This window comes from Sinohyriopsis cumingii, chromosome 4 (genome assembly GCF_028554795.1).
Source record: "Sinohyriopsis cumingii isolate HCF-2022 chromosome 4, ASM2855479v2, whole genome shotgun sequence".
Taxonomy (NCBI): Eukaryota; Metazoa; Mollusca; class Bivalvia; order Unionida; family Unionidae; genus Sinohyriopsis; species Sinohyriopsis cumingii.
Genome location: NC_142964.1, coordinates 105,184,032 through 105,206,393, shown reverse-complemented (window position 1 = coordinate 105,206,393; position 22,362 = coordinate 105,184,032). Strand labels below are relative to the sequence as shown.

The 22,362-nt window shown below is 33.8% G+C and overlaps 2 protein-coding genes across 5 annotated transcripts in view; both read right to left on the bottom strand.

Moving 5' to 3' along the window:
* The window catches only part of LOC149801828 (uncharacterized), a 447,130-nt gene that overhangs the window by 337,178 nt on the left and 87,590 nt on the right, over nt 1-22,362 (bottom strand). The window lies entirely within an intron of this gene.
* LOC149801826 (hemicentin-2-like) overlaps nt 6,098-22,362 on the bottom strand; it is a 239,277-nt gene continuing 223,012 nt past the window's right edge. For all 4 annotated transcript variants that reach the window (XM_089956202.1, XM_089956203.1, XM_089956201.1 and 1 more), the window contains 6 exons: nt 14,186-14,310; nt 13,663-13,882; nt 12,059-12,082; nt 11,224-11,523; nt 10,544-10,570; nt 6,098-8,424 (listed from right to left, as the gene is read on the bottom strand). In XM_089956202.1, the coding sequence (XP_089812328.1) occupies nt 8,312-8,424; nt 10,544-10,570; nt 11,224-11,523; nt 12,059-12,082; nt 13,663-13,882; nt 14,186-14,310 (809 nt within the window). In that variant the 3' untranslated portion in view covers nt 6,098-8,311. The remainder of the gene's footprint in view (nt 8,425-10,543; nt 10,571-11,223; nt 11,524-12,058; nt 12,083-13,662; nt 13,883-14,185; nt 14,311-22,362) is intronic.

The following is a 22,362-nucleotide window of genomic DNA, read 5'->3' as shown; positions in this document are numbered from 1 at the left end:
ATTGTAAATATCACTAGCCTTACCAGTGAGTACACATTTTAATAATTGATTCCAATGCTCTTTTGGTCATTTCAGATTTTCAGCAACGTTTACAAAACAAGAAAAATATTTGTCTACTTCTATTTTTCTGAAAGAGGGCACTAATCTAATATTCTTTACAAGATCAAAACTTAAATTTAGATTTGAATGTGCTTTTTACTTGCCAGCTCCATTTCTTTCATTCTAAATTGATATTCCTTCTCTTTCTCCTCTCTTTGCATTTGCATGTATCTCTCTTTCTCTCTTTCTTCCTTATCTAATTGCATTTGCATTTGTTTTTCTTTCTCTCTTTCCTACCTCTCTCTCCGCTTTCTCAAATTGTAACTGCATTTGTGTTTCTTGTAACTGCATTTGTCTTCATTTCTCTTTTTCTTCTGCTTGTAAATGCATTTGTTTTTCTCTTTCTTCTTTCTGAAGCTCCAGCTTCCTCAACTCCAATTCCATCTTGCATTTTGATTCTAATTCCTTTGCTTTTATGTCAGAGACTTATACAGATCGAAATCAAAGAACTTTTATCCAAAACATTCTTTTCTACTAAATACTGAACCAAAATATTTCGTATTTCCTCTTCTTAAAGGAAGCCTTTACCTCAGAAACATCGTACTTCCTGGCAAGTTAAATCAATTCATCTTTTTTGAAAATATTTAATTGTTCCTGGGTAGGATTTAAATGAAAGATTTTTACTTGGATGACATTTTAGAAAAAGCTTGCCGATTTCACTAAGATTGCAAAATTTAGGGGAATTTAAATTTCAAAAAAACAAAGTTTTCTGAAATATTCTAGCCAAAATTCAAAATTATCCTCAGGACGAGTTACCCAATTCGTATGTTACGTGTTTAGGCTCGAATAATAGTAACACAAGAAAGAGTAAAAACAACAAGCTTTATTGAAGAATATAATAATTTATTTCCCTGGAAAAATTCTGTAAAAATGAAAAAAAAAATATGAACTTAAGGTTTTAAGAAACAAATCCAAAAATAATCAAGAATAATCCACGAATAAAATTTTAGAAGTCTTAATAATAAAATCTTTTAATGATCTCAAGTTCGAGTCCCGACGAAGAATCCGAGATGGAAGGCAATGACGTATGATGTTACCTGTACTGTAGAAGTCTACAGTTTGTTGTAGAAACACGAAATATCACTCCGGTTTTCAAATCTGAATAATATTTTTATAAAAGCTTTCTTTGTTTAAGAATCTCATATGAGCACACGTATTTTCCAGGGAAAAAGAATTAATCCTTTTGAATCCAAGTAATCTGAAATAACTCCAAAAGACACAACACCTTCCAGTGTAAAAAAAAGCCCAGCTGTATTTACTTCTCTAACACATGGTTTAAATCTTGAATTTTACGCCCCGGATAAGGGTTACGTGGTCATGTTTACATATAAACAATTACGTAACCCCTTATGTCCTTGATAAGACCCAATCATTTTTCTCAGAGAATAAAAATTGTTTACCTCACTAAAAGCTATTTACAAGTTTAGGGTCACGTATTCAATACAGCTCGATTTCACTCTTATATGTCCCGCAATACAAATAAATAAAAAAAGAACTTGTTGACGTGGCTGTTACTCGATTTTAAATCAAGGTTAAGATCCAGGTCAACACCTGGTGTTTACTAAAACGAACAGTCAAGGTCAAACTATTTTCTGGAAAAAGAATCATGTCCAGTGAATAAATTTACATTACAATATCATGTAATGAAAAATAAAACATTTTTCAAAACTGACAAACAAACAATTAAATTGAAATGAGTATATAATAAATCAGATATAATTAAATTAAATATACATAACACCTTGTCAATGTAAACAAACGTTAGAATTTGGACTAATGCTTGAGAGATGAAGGTTTTGTAGGAAATTCAAAAGACGTTAAGAGAAGCTGACTAAAAAAGCCAATTAGGCGAATGCGAGATCGAGTATCTGGCTACCTACGTTTGTAATAGCATGTTTCCTCAATGGAGGTCACACTGCCGTAAAAAATAAAAGCTGGTAAATTTCATTTGCCTCTTCACAAGATTTATGTCCGTCGCGGTTTGTCTTGCAGATGGTCGGTAATAGCCAAACAAAATGAAACATTCTCCAAACTACACGAAAATTTTGTCGTTAGCAAATACTTCTAAGGGAGACAATTGGCTAGGAAGTGATGTAATGACTGACATAACCATTACAAGGGTAAGCTCTGCCTCCTTTCAGTGATCTCTATCTTTCTGTCAACTAACATGCTCAAAGACAATTACAGTTCATCCAGTCAACTGCCTGGGATTGTCAGCTAAAGCTTCATTTCTTTCTGAACAATGTGTACTACTGATCATTAGAGAGAGAACACGCATATCTTACCCTTGTGTTCAGAACAATAAACAAATCTTTTAAATCAAGTGAATATATCGTTTAATAATCCTTGCCGTATATAGTTCCATAACTAATCCTTGCATGTGCATCATTTTCTTTGAGGGATTTCATACACATATACGGGGAATGAGAGCAAGATATTTTACATACAAATCCAAAATACAAAAAAACTTTTGTCGGGCTGCAATGAATAACGAATTCGGTGTAATTTCTTTTTTTCTTAAGACCACCTTGTTAATTCTTTCTCGATCATAGCGACGGCATTTCACCATTTATTGCCAGTCTTATTGTCTCTGTCAAGATCAATTAAGTTTGAGTTACAGCCTCTGTGCTCCAGGTACCTCTAAATTCAAACACTATTTTTTTTATCTAAAAATGTTGCGGTGCTCCAGTTAATACATAACAAAACTCCCTTTCCTCCACTGTCGTCTTTCGTCACCTTTGTCCATTTTAGGCAAGTATCGAAAGTAAGTATCGCTACTTTTACACATTGATGACATAAACCGGAACTACGCATTGTAGCCTCGAAGGGACAGAGCGCGGGATAGTAACTAATAAACCGGATGCGTTGCGATGATTGATCAGAGCTGACTATAAGTAAATGAGTCTTTCATATTACAAGTGGCCCACCACGCACAACACACATCACTGGTTACCCGATGTTCTTATACTAAGTTTATTATAATAATCTAGCTTTACAAAATTAATAGATTTTAATGAAACATAGAGGGTGGCTCGCGAGGACGGAAAATATCCGCAGCGATATTCTTACTCAACATTTTTATATGCTAATTTGTTTACGGATATTTCATTTTGATTTTTTTAGGAAAATACATTTTTGTAAAATCAACGTTTTCCTTTGATCAAGTTTGACTGACACATTGAGCACACACACAATATTGCATTGAATAATGTAATTAAATCTGACTGAAAAAATAGTCTATTTCAAAGATTAGCATATATGCTTAACCTGAAGGAAAAAAAATCCAATTTTGTATGATATCAGTCTACCTGAGACAAACATCAAGCAGGAATCGATCGAAAACACGGAAATAGATCTTACACTATGATGTCAGCCAGGAAATTTAAGTATCGCGAACATGCTTTCCAGAAGATGTCAAATTTACATACAAACTCTCCTGGGGCATTGTATTGTTGTTTTTGTCGATTTAATGCCATTTTCAGCACATGACACATGGCGGCCAGTATAAATGATGAATGAACAACCCGGGAAAATCCAGGTAAGAAGCACCGATCCACATGAAAATACTAGCCTGTTCTCTCACATACTCAGTTAGGAGAGCCTCTCGGGCTCGCTCGAACCAACGCTGACAGTGGTGAGATAGAAGTGATCGGTAAAGGCGAGCGCTTTAGACCACTCGGTCACTAGGTGCCCCAGGGGACATTTTTCCTCAAGTCCTTAGATGTTTTAACCAGAAAAAATGTGATGAAATCCGTGATCAATAGAAAAACAACAACAGAAGAATAAACAAACAAACAGTAAGAAAGCAAATGAGCAAGTCAAGGAAATGCCATATAAGTGATAAAATAGAATGCCTGGAAAGCAGCAGTGATAATTATCTTAGATTATTGTCATTTCAACAAAAATTTTAATGGACGGGTTCTACACATAAGCAAATATTACGAATGCTTGACAAAAGAGATGAAGGGACGTTCACTTTATGTACAGACGAAATCGTCTGGTATAGAGAACAACAGTATAAAATTTCATGTGCTTTATAGCCAAGTAAATCCACTGACAGTAAAAAAAAGTCGATAGGGAAGAAAAGTTCGAGGATAATATGGCATCGAAATATTAGCACAAGTCGTTATTTCTGACTCGGCGATAAAGAATTTGTTTTGGTTATCTCATCTTCGCTCGCAAAAGGTCTTTGATTAATTTCGTTTTAGATCGACCTTAGGCGTATGTGGGCAGCCGAAACATTTTGCATCAATGTTTTGGGTTTTTGTTGCTAATGAAAGTATGAAGCCCTTTAGCTTGTCCAATCAACAGACTAATGGAAGGGCTCATTACAAAAGTTGAGTGTTAAATATGACGACTTCCATGATCTCACATGCCTTGACTCGGAAGAAACACTTGCATGTGAAAGGATTGATCTGGGAAGCTGACATGCAACATTACTTAGGCTGCGATGATTTCTCGTAACAATCTTCTTGGATAATATTACGAACAATCTGAGTAGCATCTCCACTCTGCATAATTAGCTGGCTGAAACAAATGTCCTCTCGCGAGTAAGAGTCACTCTGCTCATAGCAAGCGAAATAAATTAATCGATGAAAGAATTTGTTACGTGATCCGTTAGACATATAATAAGGCGATTTCATCGATGCCAACGGGAATTGACTGGGACTTAAAAGTTGTTTAGAAAATAGAAAATAACGACAACATGTATCGTTCTGAAGCTTCTATGGTTATTACTAACAAACGCCAAATTTAAATGTAACAGTGGGTCTTTATGGATCCGTTTCTTTCAAGTGCATCTAGTCAGTTAAAGGAGGAGTAGATACCCCTTCAGCTAGCTAAACAGGCCAAGGGTTGATGTGGACCGAAGTGGAACGGCAACCCTTGTGTAGCAAATATGTCTGATTAGAGCAATGTCTTTCCTCTGTGTCAAGTCTAACAGAGGAAAGCAAGGCTGTTTCGTCTAGCCGCATATGCCAACGGTCGATGAATAGCAAAGTGGACAGATGACATATGATAAACTAAATAATGGTTACCTTAATTCGACGCGTCTCCTGCTCATTTTCCATTGTAAGGACTAAGAAAAAACTGTATTTACTTTACGTCCATTGAACAACCAGTTCTCACAACTTATATTCAAACATCATCGACGGCCAAGAGCCTGAGAGAGAGAGAGAGAGAGAGAGAGAGAGAGAGAGAGAGAGAGAGAGAGACAGACAGAGAGAGAGAGAGAGAGAGAACACGCATATCTTTTTTGTGGTGGAGGAATCTGCAGATTATTTTTGTTTAAAAAAAAAAAAACCACTTTACCCTTGCACGTGCCGGAGACAGGGTTCGAACCCAGAATAACATATGTGGGATTCTAAACTACATCTATCATTGAGTTAATGGCAAATATTTCCTACAACTACAATAACCTCATCTGATGCAAGAATATAACACTAAGCAACAAAATATCCAAGAAAATGTTCCACCTGGATTATATTGTTACAAAAATCAATATTCATTATACAGTTTGGAAGAAATTAGGGATTTCGAAACATTTCAAATGATGCATTCCACGTTTGATCATTCAGCAAATAATGAATAAACCTAATTATTAAAAGTAATATATTAAGCGTGATTAGATAATACAAAGACGTTAGAAGCAAGGGTGCGAAAGACTCTTTCGAGATATTAAACAAGCCCGAGATAAAGAAAAAATTAGTACCCATACAATAATGAAAAATTAAAATTTAATATACTAGTTTCTATATAAAGACTCTAATAAATATTTCATTCAGGGGGAAAAAGCAAATAGATTAAGTACTGTCGAGGTCAATAACTGTTTCGTGGTGATGTAAACCTTTTCTAGCGACTTTAACTATGTTCTCTTTTATCTTATTTGTTACTCTAGTTTATAATATTATACATGCCAATACGTAAATACACCTTTTCAGCCACTATATTGGTTATTAAAATCTGTAGTGGGAAAAGACAAAATCACATTCTAAAGCCGTTTAATTTTAAATATTTTATTTCTTCCACTGAAAACAGAATCTTGTCGGTACAACACGTGTATCAATATGATGTGTGATAGGACATACTTCCTTAAAAAAAGTGGCCATGACGATTGAAAACTAAACTGACTGAAGAATGAAATTATTCACTCGTATAATTGTGCATAACTTTTGTAATAGTACAGATAGTTATGCATACACTTTTTAAGTCAAATGTATTTTTCTTGACCCAGATCACATGATCATATGGGTTGAAACTCTTGTGTACAGGTAAAAATTAAAAAATATTGCAAAAATATGAACATTCAAGAAAAAGACGAAACATTTTTTTAAAGGAAATATAAAGACTTTTACTCGCTAAACCTGGACATGTGCAGATTATATATATAAAATGACCAACCAATATCGATGATAATATATATCGATATTGGTTGGTCAATTTTGAAGCTATTTTGTTGCTGGAATTTCGTGTAAATTACACATAATTTGACATTTTGTACTCTGTGTGACGAAACTGAATATTTTGACGCCCCTCATAGACTTTATAGTATGAGGCTAGTTGTTAAATTATACAAGTAACAAGCAATCGGTCTTTAGAATACGGATTACCCCGCCCCTTTCTGGCTGAATCAGTAGCGCTAGTACAAAGACCAGTAACATTCATTATAGATACAATATAAAAGAGCTTAACTGTAAAATAATCAACAGAACGTGATGAGGAAACACATTCATTTAATTTGAGAGAACATGTTCACTTCATGTCAATGACGGCACATGTTCACTTCTTGTCAATAATGTATGCCAAGTTTCAGTAAAATTCATCAAAAGCTGTGGTAACTCAAGAAAACAACTTATCAGAGTTTGAGAATTGAACAATATGGTCATGTTTCTCTGATGTTCATAAAATCTATCATCCACAACATGTTGCGTTAATTATAACAAGCAACATAGTACAAACATCGAACAAAAAAGTGTACAACTCTGAAAAACGTATAAAAGCGTGACCACAGAATATTATGCGCATGCTCACATCGTGTTAATAATGTCTGCCAATTTTCAGAACAATGTACCAAAAAGCTGTGTGACTTGTTTCTCACACAATAATGTACGTATACATTATATGCTACCGCCAAAATGGGAGTACAACTATGGAAAATAGTGTCGAGACATGACGACCCCCCCCCCCCAAACCCGACAACATTCTCTTTTCAGTATATTCTGTAAAATTTCAGGTGAGTTCATGAAAAAGATGTAGTAGTTGCACTCAGTAATTTCGAGACTTGCGTTTGGGATGGACAAACAAGACAAAGCTCTGTCATAGAAAATAGGCGTACACACTTCGAATCTGAATAGTGTACATGTTTCATTGAATACAAACAATTTTAAAATTATCGAACACAACTTTCACTAGTATGTAACACTTATATTAAAGTTTAAAGGAAATGCGTTGAAAGCATATATCACATATAGTCCATTACATCATGTGGAATAAGTAACGACAGTGTGGATTTTGCATTGTTTCTGCCTTATGTCATAAAACGTCTTCTGTATTGTTCTTGAATTAGAATGAGAAAAAAATCACAACCTTTCTAAGGAGGTAATCTAGTAGAGTGATGAAAGTTCAAGTAATTAACCAGACCCGGACAACAATTAACTTAAACTCGCTTTTTGATGAATGATTCTATGACTATGTACACGTTTATACCGGTAGTAGTTTCTCGGCACTCTGTAGAAAGGTGATTACATAATCCTTTTTGTTCCTGTCTCATCAGGTTTCGATCACATTGATCACGAATATTTGCCTCAAGCTCAGTAAGGAATTTTCAATGTACATATACATTAAAACTTGACTTTTGTTTATTGAGTCATGATAAGTAAAATAAGAAACAGTCTTGTATTGGGCACGAATGAAGAATAAGTCAAAATGAATTTCGTGCTTGGATCTTCAAATACATAATTTCGTGATTCAAGTTTTAAACACAGATTCCACGATATAATAATACTTCAGTGTAACAGAATCCAGCTTCTACGAAACGAGAAAATAATGAATGTATTTTCTCCCGCTTCTTTTCTCTGAAGACTGGAAAGTGTTCTACTCACAACCTATAGACACTGAGACAATGACGATATTTGTACACGTACTAGAATCAGTCACATCGGCATAATGTGTAAGGCACATCTATATTCAACTGATATAAGGTCCCAATCAGACTTCATCTGAAGGCAAGAATGATCACCAGAAGGATGATGAATTTGTGGAATGAGGTTAAATGGGAAGCAGAACTTGGATGATCACTGTTATGGGCGGATCTTTCCAAACCTGAACCTGAAAGATAAAAGTACATTATGAGGAAATCATTTCAAATGGAAAGGTGTTCAAATCGTGTTAAAACGTTACTGAAAAGAAAGAAAATAAGCAATGCTTACCAATACAGTATTAAAGCGTTCTTGCATTATTTTCTCCTTCATGCTAATTGATGATTGTTATGCATATTTGATTTAATTATATCTGATTTAATATATATTTATTTCATTTTAATTGTTTGTTTGTCAGTTTTATTTTTTTATATTTTTCATTACATGATATTGTAATGTTAATTTATTCAGAAAATAGTTCGACATTGACTGTTCGTTTTGTAAACACCAGTTGTTGATCTAGATCCTGAACTTGATTCAAAATTAGTAGCAAAAGAGTAAAATGATTGGTTTTCGTCAGGGCCACACTGGATGTACATGATCTTTAACAAGTACACAATTTCGACGAGGTTCTGGAACATCATCACGTGACCTTTTTGCTTTTTAGAATACGATATAACCTTTGTTTTGGAGAGATATTATCAGTAGTGTTAGTTGGGATCTTACACTGGAAGTTGTATGTTGTGCTGTTTGGAGTTATTTCAAATTACTTGAATTCAAAAGGATTAAATCTTTTTTTTCTGGAAAATACGTGTGCTCATGTGAAATTGTTGAACAAGGGCAGCATACAAATTTTTTTATTCAGATTTCCAAAACCGGAGTGAAATTTCATGTTTCTACAAGGAACTGTAGACTTCAACACTACATATTACAGTATACGTCATCTTCTTCCATCTTGGATTCTTCGTCGGGACTCGAACTTGAAATCATTAGAACATTTTATTATTAGGACTCCTAAAAGTGTATTCGTGGATTATTCTTGGATTATTTTTAGATTTGAATCTTAAAACAATAAGATCATGTTTTCTTCATTTTCACATAAATGTCCATGGAATTAAATTATTGTATTTTTCAAAGCTTGTTGTTTTCACTCTTTCTTGTGTTACTGTTTATTCGAGTCTATACACGTAACATTATGCAATTTATAAAAAGAATTAAATACCATCTTAGTCGCTTATAAGTCGGGTCCAACAGCAAGCAACATTAACCCTTATCTGCCATCACGTAATGCGCCAGCAAATTAGAGTCTATGATTTTTGTTCTACTAATTATTCCCAACAAACTGCGCGTCGACCCAGATTTGCCTGTGTACTATGAGATACGATATACAAGTTTGTGTAGTTTGCAGTTTGACTTGGCTTAAAAGAGAGTAGAGCTGGTAATTGCCACATTTGTATGTCCTGGCAATATTCTGTATGACTTGAATTAATCATTAACATTTTCGAGTCTAGACCATATACGAATGCCTGTTCGTGAAGTAATAAGGTGAAGAAAAAAAAAACAAGATTAGATTTTACCAAATTAAGGTCTATTTCTTACAACATGTGATGAAAACTAATATTTATCAAAGACAAGACGAACATATTTGGGAACAGCATTTGATGTTTCCTAATAAACCATAAACCGTTTATTTAACCAATTATATTATAAAGGCCATATCACTGATAGGAGCAACACCATGCGTTTTCTCGCCCATTTATCCATATTCTAGGTTTGATCAAAATTTAATCAGAAATATGGCCTTTAGAGCGGTAATAAGTTCAGCCGGTTAGATGCCAGCTCATCTCATTTGTATTCATAAATTTCGCTCCAAATTTTGTAGCCCGATATCGTAACAAAGCACCAATACCAATTTTGATCACATTACTTCTAATCTACAGCCGGAGAAAGATATACACTGCATGAAATATTTGTTCGTTAGGACTTATTCACCTGGAAACGGTTTTCATATATTCGAACCACATTATTGTCGTGTATGTAGGATGAAGTGATCCGAGGCAATCTTAACCCGACGACATTTAAAATTAAACATTTATGACACTTGTAGAATTACTACATGTAATATTTTTCTACTTGAGTATGCTTTAATATGCTGAAGAAGAAGTATGTAAAACTGTATGGTTTTATTTTTGATTGATTTTTATAAACCATAAATTGATTTTAAAGTGTATCATCCAGTATTATGACATCGCTGATATATGTCGATCTATTCAATAAATGGCATGGACAGAAATTTACTGGAAACTTACCTCGTGGCTTGATGGGCGGTTTGTCCGCTGAAAATTTAAATCAAATGGAATTGTTAGAGCAAATTGAAGCATACGATGCTGCAAGAAGGGTCTAATATTTTCAAACTGGAATCAAATCGTGCCTTTCTTTCAAATATGTTTTGTATGTAAATATTTTATTATTACATACTCTGTGTCTTCACTATAACTTCATTAATTTAATTCAAGTATGTAACTGCCAGGTTCTACAAATTAAATAGATGCAATCGTATTAATAAAGGAGAGAAAAATGATTATGGATTTTTTTTATATATCTATGCACCATTGTAATCCAATCAGCATGTCCTTCTTTGTAACTACGGTAGCTTATATCAGTAATGTGAATCAGTTAACATATTTATGATCTGTCCTAACGCATGTTTAAGTAAAGTATTATATTATGCTGAACAAAATAATAGTTTCAAATAAATTTTCGGTCCTTGTTCATGAAACTCCTCAAGTTGAGTGGGAAACTCTACTCAAAATATTACAACTTGTCCCTCATATGAGTGTCCATGCAATGCATGATTAACGAACATAGGTCTCCTCAGATCTGAGTTTACTCAGTAGAGGGTGACGTCATGTTCAACTTATTAAGTGCGTAAGCATTCGGTTACCTACATCTCCTGTTATGAAAGTGGCCCTAAATTAATAAAACTTACCATTTAAGACATGAACTTGAACACTTCTGAAATTAAGATCAGAGCTTCTACACACATAATTTCCCTGGTCTTTTGTAGTGCTCCCTTGTATAATCAGTTCACTAATTATAGACCTTCCTGGAATGGGTTTCTTTTTAAGAACTTGAATTCTGTTCTGCCATCTTGGATTAGATGCATGAATTCTGTTTCCCTGGAAAAACCAGTCTATATCGTCTGGAGCCCTTTCCACCCCTGTCGCATTACATGTCAAGTGGATGTCACTGAATTGTTCGACATATTCAGTCCCTTTCACGATCAACTCTGAAAAAGATGCATCAGCGTGAGAGAGAGAGAGAGAGAGAGAGAGAGAGAGAGGGGTGCAGAGTTGTGCTCCTTTGCTTCATTTTGGCAAAATCGTCAAACAGGCAGGTACATTTCTTTTGTTTCTATCACGATAGTTTAGAAAAAAGATCTAATTAAATGAATGTTTCTGCATGATACAATGACGAAGTAACAGCTCTCCTACAACCAAATCTTGAACACATGTTTTCATGTAGCTATTGCTATTTATAGGATTGACAGATGATTCGATAATCAGTTAATTGCTCAAAATTTCTGAAACCGTAAACTGTTCGATGTGGCAAAATTAAGTTCCCCACAAAAAGCTGTATTGCGTTCGTCCGATTTATGTATATGTTGTTACGTTTATTTCAGATTTTAAAAAAGTATTGCAACTTCCAAACTCCATATAAAATCAATGGTAACTGGCAGCGTACCACAAATATGGATGACAATAACACAATATGGGAAAGGTTTATAACTAAATCCCAAAGTAAAATTGGTGGGTAACCCTTACCTGGTTGCCAGTCCGGTGGTTCATCTGAAAGAGATAATAAACTTAGAAGTATATTAACACCACCGGCATGTCATTCGTAAAGAACAAAACAATACAGTAATATGAACCTGAGATTGTGTGAAGGACCATCCAATGTTGAAAAGAGATTGTGTGAAGGACCATCCAATGTTGAAAAGAGATTGTGTGAAGGACCATCCAATGTTGAAAATATACATACTTCAGTACCGCATTAACATAACGGAAACTATAACTTTCAGACTTCTGTTTGTGAGAATATTTGCATATACTCCTATAATGTAGATTCACATTTTGATGTAAATGGTAGGTATTGAATGCTAATATGTCCGTATTATATTTCAATGGAAATGCTTTTTCTTTCTTTTTCTTGTAAAAATATTGAGTATTGAAAAAAAATGTCGAACCCTATACCATTAGAAGTTACCCTACCTGTGCAAGAAATTAAACAAACACTGTTACAATCTGTGAAATCGATCTTCTTCGTTCTGAATGAGTTTTGTTTCGTCTCTTCCAATTTTGCATTAGTATTAAATGTAATGTGTACCTTGTTTTAAAGATAATCAAGTCACAAGTAATTTCATTGAAAACGTACAACTCATTACATCATTAAAACTCACTGCAGCATTTGTCTTTGGAATAGTGGGCATCATCTGTGAAACATTTAGCAATAAACTCCAATCACATATGAAGAAAGCACGAGAAAGCGTATGCTTAAATTAGTAAAAACGCAAAGGACTGAGAACGCATGGATAGATAATACAACTTAATTAAAGGAATCAGTATGCGCATTAATGCAAACGGATACATGCAATACAATTTATTCAAGTATTTACAGGGACTACGGCCGGATGATGTAAGACAGTTCATAAATACAAAAAAAATTCAGCCAAATAAGAGATGAACACTCATACATGCATGTTAGACGATGGAATACTGTCTAAAAAGTTATGTGAAGGATTAAGCAAAATTTGAAATATACTGTAGATGTATACAATATAAGGCCATTTTTTTGGTATATATTCAATACTGATATAAAAATATTTCTTTCAACTGGAAACTACTTGATATATTACCGGGGAATGCTAAATACATTTATTACAGTATTACATGAGTAACCATTTTTATTATATTAATTAGTTTTATTTTATATTAACCCAGAATAAATCAATTCTTTTAGAATTTAACCCCATTTTAATGTCCTACGTCCTCATTTATATTATTGTATTGTTAGCTGCCTTAAGTATGAACTTAGTAAATGTTGGAGTGGTTATTTTATTGTTTTCACTAAGTGTTACTGTATTGCAATGTATTTTGTTGTATCGCAGTATTTCGCAATACGGTTTGGATGATTCCACTATCTCGAACTATTTACTTCGATTTTGATTGAATCATGCTCAAGGAGAAAACAAGTAAATATTTTTTTATTACTGAAAAAGAAAAAGGATACTTTTAATAACAGTAATAAACATTATTTGTAAGACAGTGAACAATTGTGTATGTGTCTGTCTCTGTGTGTGTGTGTGTGTGTGTGTGTGAGAGAGAGAGAGAGAGAGAGAGAGAGAGAGAGAGAGAGAGAGAGATCTTACCGATGACATGTAATGTAACGTAATGTGTATATATTTCTTTGGAACTGATCTGACAGGCATAGACCCCTGCATGGGATGACTGCGCGTTTTTGATAAGCAGATCCCACGTGCTGTCTGTTTCGGAGATCTTTTTATAGTTTACACTTATTTCCTCTTCTGGGGAAAAGGTCATTTTGTCTATCGTTAGAGGCGACTCGTCTTGTGATCTTCGCCAAACTACCTACAGAAGAAAAAAGTCAATATAAGGGAACATATAAGCATTTTCATATACTTTATACACGTGCAACATATTAAGTAGTATATGTATTTTTTTTAAACAACTACTCCATGTCACAATGATCTAGTACAAGCACAACAAGACGAAACAATATTTAAACTCAACTTCATGTTGGAAAATAAAACAACAGCAGCAAGAACATCATCACTATTATCATCACAACAGCTAAAACAAGACAAAAACAACACATTATTATTATTATTATTATTATTATTATTATTATTATTAAAGAAATCAGACCCTTACCCATTTTGGTCCCAAATTCTTTATGTGACAACGAAGAACTGCAAGCTCACCCTTGTGGACAGTTACGTTTGTCGGTGTTGGCAAGAATTTGGGGACAGCCTGCCTGGCAAACCTTTCACTCGAAACTGAAATTGAATACACCCCAGAGGAAATAAGCAAGGAATTATATCAAATTGAAGCCATGGTGTTATATATGAAGCAGTCGGATAAGCAACTGTAATAGACCAGAAAGAACTGCAAATGAAGATCACAGCGTTATAATCTTTTGGAAATGAGAGATTCATGTGCATGAAAGAAAAAAATAACTGGACATCGTGGTGCTCAAACGCGTATTTCATTTGACAAAATCCACATCTAGTAATTCACAGTGTCACGTTAATCTGGATTAGATTAATCTGCCCAGATATCCTCTTAGCATTTTTAATGGTCAAACTCAAAGTTCATGAAATGTGAAACAATGTATAAAATGTATATGTACAAAAAGATTGCAGAAATTCAATGTGACAATTTTTAATGCAATTGACTACTTGATAAATGATTGACTGTTATTAAGATCTCATATAATGCAGCTTAAAATGAATGCGTTGAAGACGTGAGGGGGGTGAATAACATAAACATTCATACAGAATGCAGCTATGCAGTTTCTCATGTATGTATATATACAGGTGGTGCAGTATCCATCCGAAAAAAACCTCGTTCATATTTCCCATACCAATGCAGTAACATATAATTACAAACTGTGAAACTGCACGACTACGGAGATTAAAAAATATTCCTATCATTGTCCATGGCAGAATGACTCGCAGGATACAAATTATTGAAAAGTGAAAAGGAGTGTTCTAAATTAGTAGCAAAAGAATATATACATATATATTCAAAGTATGAACGAAGAAATAATTTTATTTATACGGTGAATACGCGTATTGTCCACAAGTTGTAATACTTTAATAATAATAATAATAATAATAATAATAATAATAATAATAATAATAATACTATGTTGAAGATAGAGACTTTTAAGTATTGAATTAAAATCTATATGTTTCAAAACAAGTAAACAAACCCTTCACGGAAAGAAATCAGTAGTTTGGATTTCGAAGACCTTATAATGTATGTTCCATGGAAGTGGGGGTGGGGATGGACATGACGGTCGAGTGATCGAAAACTCTTGACTTTTCAGATCACTCACAAATCTCATACCTGTCCTCGTTAGTTCGAGTCTCGGCTTGACCAGAGTGGGATGTAAGAAGGCTTGACAGTTGCTTCCCGTGGGTCGGTATTTCCTCCCGCGTTCTTCCTCCACCAAGTATACTGTCCATGACATATAGCCCATCATGTGTTGAAATTTGGCGTTAAACCCCACAAAACCAAACCATTGAATGGAACTAAGGATAAAAAGGCTAATTGTCTCCAGAAAATATTATAGCCCTGCGACCCTTTTGATGAGTTCAAAATAATGCTTATAAAGACCACCTGCTGCGAGAATATGCTAAAATTGCGTGCTCAGATGTACTTTATATCCCTTCATCTGAAGCATATATAGAGACAATTCGCAATCATCAAAGAGCCATGATCGGTAGAAATTTCAATTTACCTTCGCATATATCGTTTTCAGTCAAAGAAAAGACTTAAAAAAAGAAAGGAAAATAAACATGTCATCGGTTTCCTTGTATTGGTGCATTGTATCCATATAACTTATAAGACACCAAATTATACCCACTAGCAATTTCATATCCTGCTTTATCCGAATGAACGTCTGTCTAAACAATTAAAGAAAATATAATTTTACAGACTGATTTCAAATGAATTTCGTGGTAAATATTCCATCAACACACGTAGAAGTCATGTAAGTTTTGAAGAAAACAAAATAAGGCCTAATTTACAGTGAGTTCTCTACATGTCATTTCTGTTTGAAGAAATTTGATCTTTCAAGGTATATGCTCATTAGTGGAGCCGTCCTAACACAGCTGTATCATTTGAAGATATTGCGGTCTAAAATTTAAATTACATTCAACGGAGTTTTTAAAGATGTTCCACTCTGGCAGTAGCCATAAAGACATGCCCATTTTGGTCTCCGCATTGATGAATAATCTTTTCAACGATTGTAGAAATCTTGGAATTATACATTGCGTCATGCTTATCGCGAACATTAACAGTGATGGATTGTTTCGTTGTTTGTTTCATGTTAACAGAACTGACCAGAACATGACAGAGTTTATTCAGTACTTTAAGCTGACAACCCAAATTCAAAACATATCCAATATAGTTTAACATACAGTGCGATATAATCAGTAATGTAAAATGCTTAGATGTTGATATCGATACTTTTTAACAGCAATGTAAAATGCTTAGACGCAGGGCCGGCGCCAGACCCAGCCGGACTATCTGGCGCCTTAGGCAAGGTTAGATTCTGGCGCCCCCCCCCCCCGGAAAATATCAATTTCAAAATGTATAAACAATAATTTTTTTTTTACAAAATGCGCCCCCTGAAATCAGCGCCCTAGGCGGCTGCCTAGTTTGCCTATATGATAGCGCCGGCCCTGCTTAGACGTTGATATCGATGCTTTTTAACAGTAATGTAAAATGCTTAGACGTTGATATCGATACTTTTTAACAGTAATGTAAAATGCTTAGACGTTGATATCGATACTTTTTGACAGTAATGTAAAATGCATTAACGTTGATATCGATACTTTTTAACAGCAGATTACTTAGTTAGAAAGCAAAATACAAACACTTTGAAACACTTGTACTTTGACGTCTTTTCTGACCGGACATTCGAGTATAAATATATCTTCTTGATGGGTTGATACAATGTAAAATAATTTCCGCTTATATTAGCATCTCTCATATGCACAGAAAATGGAACTAATTTTAAAACAATTTATAATTTCTTCAAAACATAGATTTGAAACTCTTGGATCTTTTTCAATATTAATTAAGTTTTCGTCCTTATCTTTCAGCCATTTAAATCATGTTAAAAACACCAAAATGATCCTAGTGTCTTCTGAAATGAAATTTAGATTTATATTAAATTTTCATTCAATTTGCACGGACTACAATATACAATATTTATAGAATAACTTAGCTTACTTTACCAGATCTGTACTGAAGACTAAAAAGACGTTATGCGTTATCTAAACATAGAAAGAAAAGTGTTTAAGTTAATAACTTGACAGGCCCATGTATATTTATTGGTATCGTTCAATTTCGTTAACATACTATGTCATTGCAATGGATATCTACCTGTCGGCACATGTATAATTTTAGTCTAACATTTTACACATCTGAACTTAAAAATTGTACCAAAAGTGTGCCGACCACATTCACCAATGCTTATACCATTATTCAAAGTATAGGGTACAGTATGATAGATATCTGAAATCTTTACTGAATTGCGTCCATTTATGGTGAATATTCATAACCTTTTTTAAATTACCTATTATGTGAATGTATAATTAAAAACGTTTATTTTCATACTTATATCTGATCATGGATTTCTACAAATATTTGGAATTATAGTTGACAAAACTATAACCATGCTTGGATTCGCGTTGACATTAGGCAAAGACGTATGTCCAAATGATTACTTGTATCCACGTCACGATGTGTTCGTCATAATTATTTTACCTCCGTAATATTCATCCAATCATTGAAAAATAAATCTGATTACGAGGAACTCAAGAATACACACCTATCCCTGATTAATCTCATCAACTGAGACTATTTTAGCAGTGAAGTAAAAATGCAGTTATGTTTATTCAGTTTGTAGGTTTTAGACAGAACGTTGTAAAAATAAGTATGCGATTTGAATTTATAAAGACCAATGACTAATAAAAAACAGAATGTTACATTTTCTACAAAAAAAGAGCATTTTAATTTTTACATCTGGAAACTTGAATAATTTGTATTTTTGAATGAAAAATTCATCCAGATGAGATATACCATACGTGTGCCAGAAAGGATTAGAAAACAATGTTCTACTTTGTTTTGACATTGATTACATGCAAGTAGAAACAAGATCGAATATACACAATGGCAGTAAAATATGGCTCATCGACGTGACATAGGAATGACTCTCTCTCTCTCTCTCTCTCTCTCTCTCTCAATGAGACAAACAGAGAAAAAATCGTCTCACTAACATTTATGACAGAGGTGGTCTCTGAAAGGACACAGTAGTGTTAAGGTGCAGAATGCAACTTAAAGCCAACTTTAAAACAAGAGTTAAAACAGACAAAAAGATTTTTATATATATATAAAAGAATGAGCCTCCACAGATCTGGCTAGCTAACCAAACAAGTCGACCCCACAGCCACTCCACCTATCTGTCCACCACAATTAATAACTGATAAATTCCATCATGGTGGCGATTACTAACAAGATCTCAATATATGTAAGTGGCTTAATGATTTGCCTACGTCTGTCTTTACAATTGTTTGTGCTTGCTCCATTAATATGGTTTGAGGTAAACTGGGCATGTACATGGTGATAATTTGAATTCTTGAGTCATCAATATGCGTGAACAGGTGATTATTTTAAGACCTTGTATAGACCGTGTTTAGGCCTTGTATCGACCGTGTTTAGGCCTTGTATAGGCCGTGTTTAGGCCTTGTTGAGGCCTTGTATAGGCCGTGTTTAGGCCTTGTTTAGGCTTGTAAAGCTAAACAATATGCTCATGTCTCTGGACAATGTTTGAATCCAAAGAGTGGTGTGTTGCTATGAGAGAGACATGGATGTCGCTAGTGTTATCTTTGTTTATGAGCAGACTGCTTTAATCAACGTTCTCATTTTTTATAGCCGAATTAATTGTTCTGTTATTGTATCGACTACTTTTTCAGTGACATTTGAGTTCCCAATATTTTTTGAGTGTTTCCTCGTTCGAGCAAGCACACTTTATTGGAACATATAAACTAGACGGAAACTTTTAAAATGACAGCTGGTACGGTAAAAAAATTATTGATGGGAGTTTGTCGGTTTGCAGTACAAGTCAATTTCTGTGATTCTGTCTTGCAATATGGATGTCTTATCCAGCAATATGATGGGCCTTTATAGTTTTGCTTTCATCTACTCATGTTGGCGTTTTTGTGCCTCTTGTTGTACCACTCAGATCGATTCCATCCTGTGGGGACCCAAGGTTTGGAAAAGAATTCAAATAACATATTATACTTTCGTATGGCTCTTGTAGCATACAAATCTGGCACGTATACTGAGACTTTCTCGTGTAGATAATAAATTCACCGTCCGCAACATGCACCACTGTGAATTTTTATAGGCATCGTGCCAAATCACTTTTCGCTTCTGGAATTTGAATTGAAGCGTAATATGAACATAATCTAGCAATCTAAAAATGTGCTAAATTCACCGATGCCAAACCGGAACACATATTCCGTTTCATTATTTATGTTAGGTTTCCAGGAGTTTATTTACGTATTCAAATCTCGGGCTGAATCATAAATCCGCTGTTTTATCAGATAGTATTAGCGCCTAGTGTGAATAATATTTTTATTTCGACCTTGACTTTCAGTTTATTGAAGTTTAGCCGAAATTATGCAAACATGGTCAGAATAACCACGTGACAGCACATTCAGCTGATATAACCAGTTAGGATATCGGATAATCACAGAAGTTCCAAATTACAACTGATATTGTGAGCAATACATTTCCATGAGATAATTAGATTAAACGCAAAATGTTTGTTGGTTTTTGACGAAAACGATTATTCATCTCACCGCAAGGCAATTAAACTGCAGGTTTTGAGTGTAAATATAAAATTACCGATCTATATTCAAACTCCATCTATAAAGTGTCCGCATGAAATTATTTCAGAATATGTTCGAAAACAGATCTAATTGCAGTCTCAATGCTCTTCATACCATTAGCGTTTGTGGATTCATCTTAGGAATTACGTGACAAAAGTTATTTGTGATCCTACTGAGAAACATAAATACACAAATGGCAGAAATTAGCGAAAATCCGTGAGCCAAAGGCAGAGCATTTACAAGTGGTTCCGATCCTGGAAACTAAGTTAGTCATATCTCGCTTTATTTGCAAAATTTTATTTACGTAGTTTACATAAATATCATGTTCTTGCACATTTCCTAAACGTACTTACATATTATTGCAGGGCAGAATATAATGTTTCTTTATTTCTAACTTTAAATCTGAATGTCCAGGCATCAAAACCAACTCTTTATCTCGGCAACAGCGTTTAGTTTTTCCATTTGTCATGTAGTAAATTGCTTAATCAACGTTGTAATTAACCTACTAATATTATAATAGATTTATTGGATTGTACACGCATGTGCTGATTACAATGCCATAGCTTTTTTTGTCTGAGAACGTTTTGCGATTCATTTCGTAAGACAGCGACAAGTCAGTTCCACATTCAAATCGACTAAAGTAGGGCACGACTAATTATTTTTACAAGGGATAATATATTGGAAACTGTTCCGACATTAAATTGTGATTTCCTTTGCTTCTTGTTTTTTTTTTTTTTTTTTTTTTGTTTGTTTGTTGTAATTTAATATACTGAGCAGAGAGTTTCTTCTACAAGTTTGTTTAGAAAATAAAATTCATATATAACGTTCAAAACTGCTTCCCTTTATAAAAATCAGTTTCCTGTAGAAGACAATAGTGCTCGTAATGCAACGTCAACAAATGATCGATATAGTAAAGTGTTTTCGTTTCTAACCTCCTTAACATTTAAAGTCCTCACACAGGGTGCTGTCTCGTTGCAACTCTAGACATGATCGTAACAATCGTGAAACAATAAACCATTTTTAAAAAAAACCCAGAAAATTTACATTTGTATGGTTACATTAATACAGTTTTAAATCAAAATAATCGTACATGTTGCTCGACGCTAGTCACGTATTTCAAAGGCAACCTTAGGTTGTATTGTTGATTTAAAACGGTACCTTATTTCAAATCAACCAGCTACATATTTTAACCAAAAAAAAAAAAAGTACGATATAACAAGATGACACGAGACGCTGGTTATTAAAGGTGTTTCTCATTAGAGACTGTTACTGTTGATATTATTCAGGTATTTAGATTTACGCTTCTCCAAGAAACAAAGTAAATATTCTGAAAAAGAAAAACAAATAAACTCAGAATCACTGAATCAGAAATCATGCAAACAAGGTCCCATCAATGCCAGGTTTTGGGCAACAATTTACAAGTCTTTGTCAGCGATTGGTCCCAAGAGATAAATATATTAATAGTTCTGACATTTATGGGTATCAAACATGTGTAGTGGTTGACTTTAAAGCCTAATTAATGTACATACTCAGATAGTACTCCACTGGGAGGAGTGTCATCCACAAGACTGACATACATTCTGAGCGTGGATGAAGGTAATGCATCTATGATTTGCTTTGTTTTGATTTATGTTGGCATGTGTCTAGTGGTGTAAAACATATATGCATTGTTGTTATGTGAAGCGGAAGATAATTATAAATAAATAAATATAAGCCTACTTAGAAACTAGAAACAAATTTGCATTTGAAACGCAGAACAGGACATTTTATAAAAATACAGAGAGAGAGAGAGAGAGAGAGATAAAAAGAGAGAGAGAGTATTTAACTACAGTCTTCTTTAAGTTCATTGCATATTGCTCGCATATATATATATATATATATATATATATATATATATATATATATATATATATATATATATATATATATATATATATATATATATATATATATATATATATATATTTATTTATATATATATGTGTGTGTGTGTGTGTGTGTGTGTGTGTGTCGAGAACAAATGGGAGAGATACGTTTAGTTATTTCTTTATTTCAGGGGAAGAGTATGAAAAACTATTTTTCTGATTAATATTATCCAGACGTTATCTGGAACAAACAAATATTGGATTTTATTATTTAAGAGTGTGGTATTTTGTTTTCTTTCCATACCACAATATTTAGCAAAGATTTTGAATGTAAAAAATAGTTTGTTTTCTAATTTTTAAAAATGTTTAATAATTGTAAGTGTCAAGAAAACCAAATGGAGCAAAGGAACCACCATAAGACAAAAATATATTTGCTTACTCTGTTTAGACCTGAAAGAAAAGAAACCTTTAAACTGCGTGAATTTATTTCGGTCATAAAAGTGAAATATAATTGATTAGCAGTACATCTCATCCAAGATAGAAACATTTTACT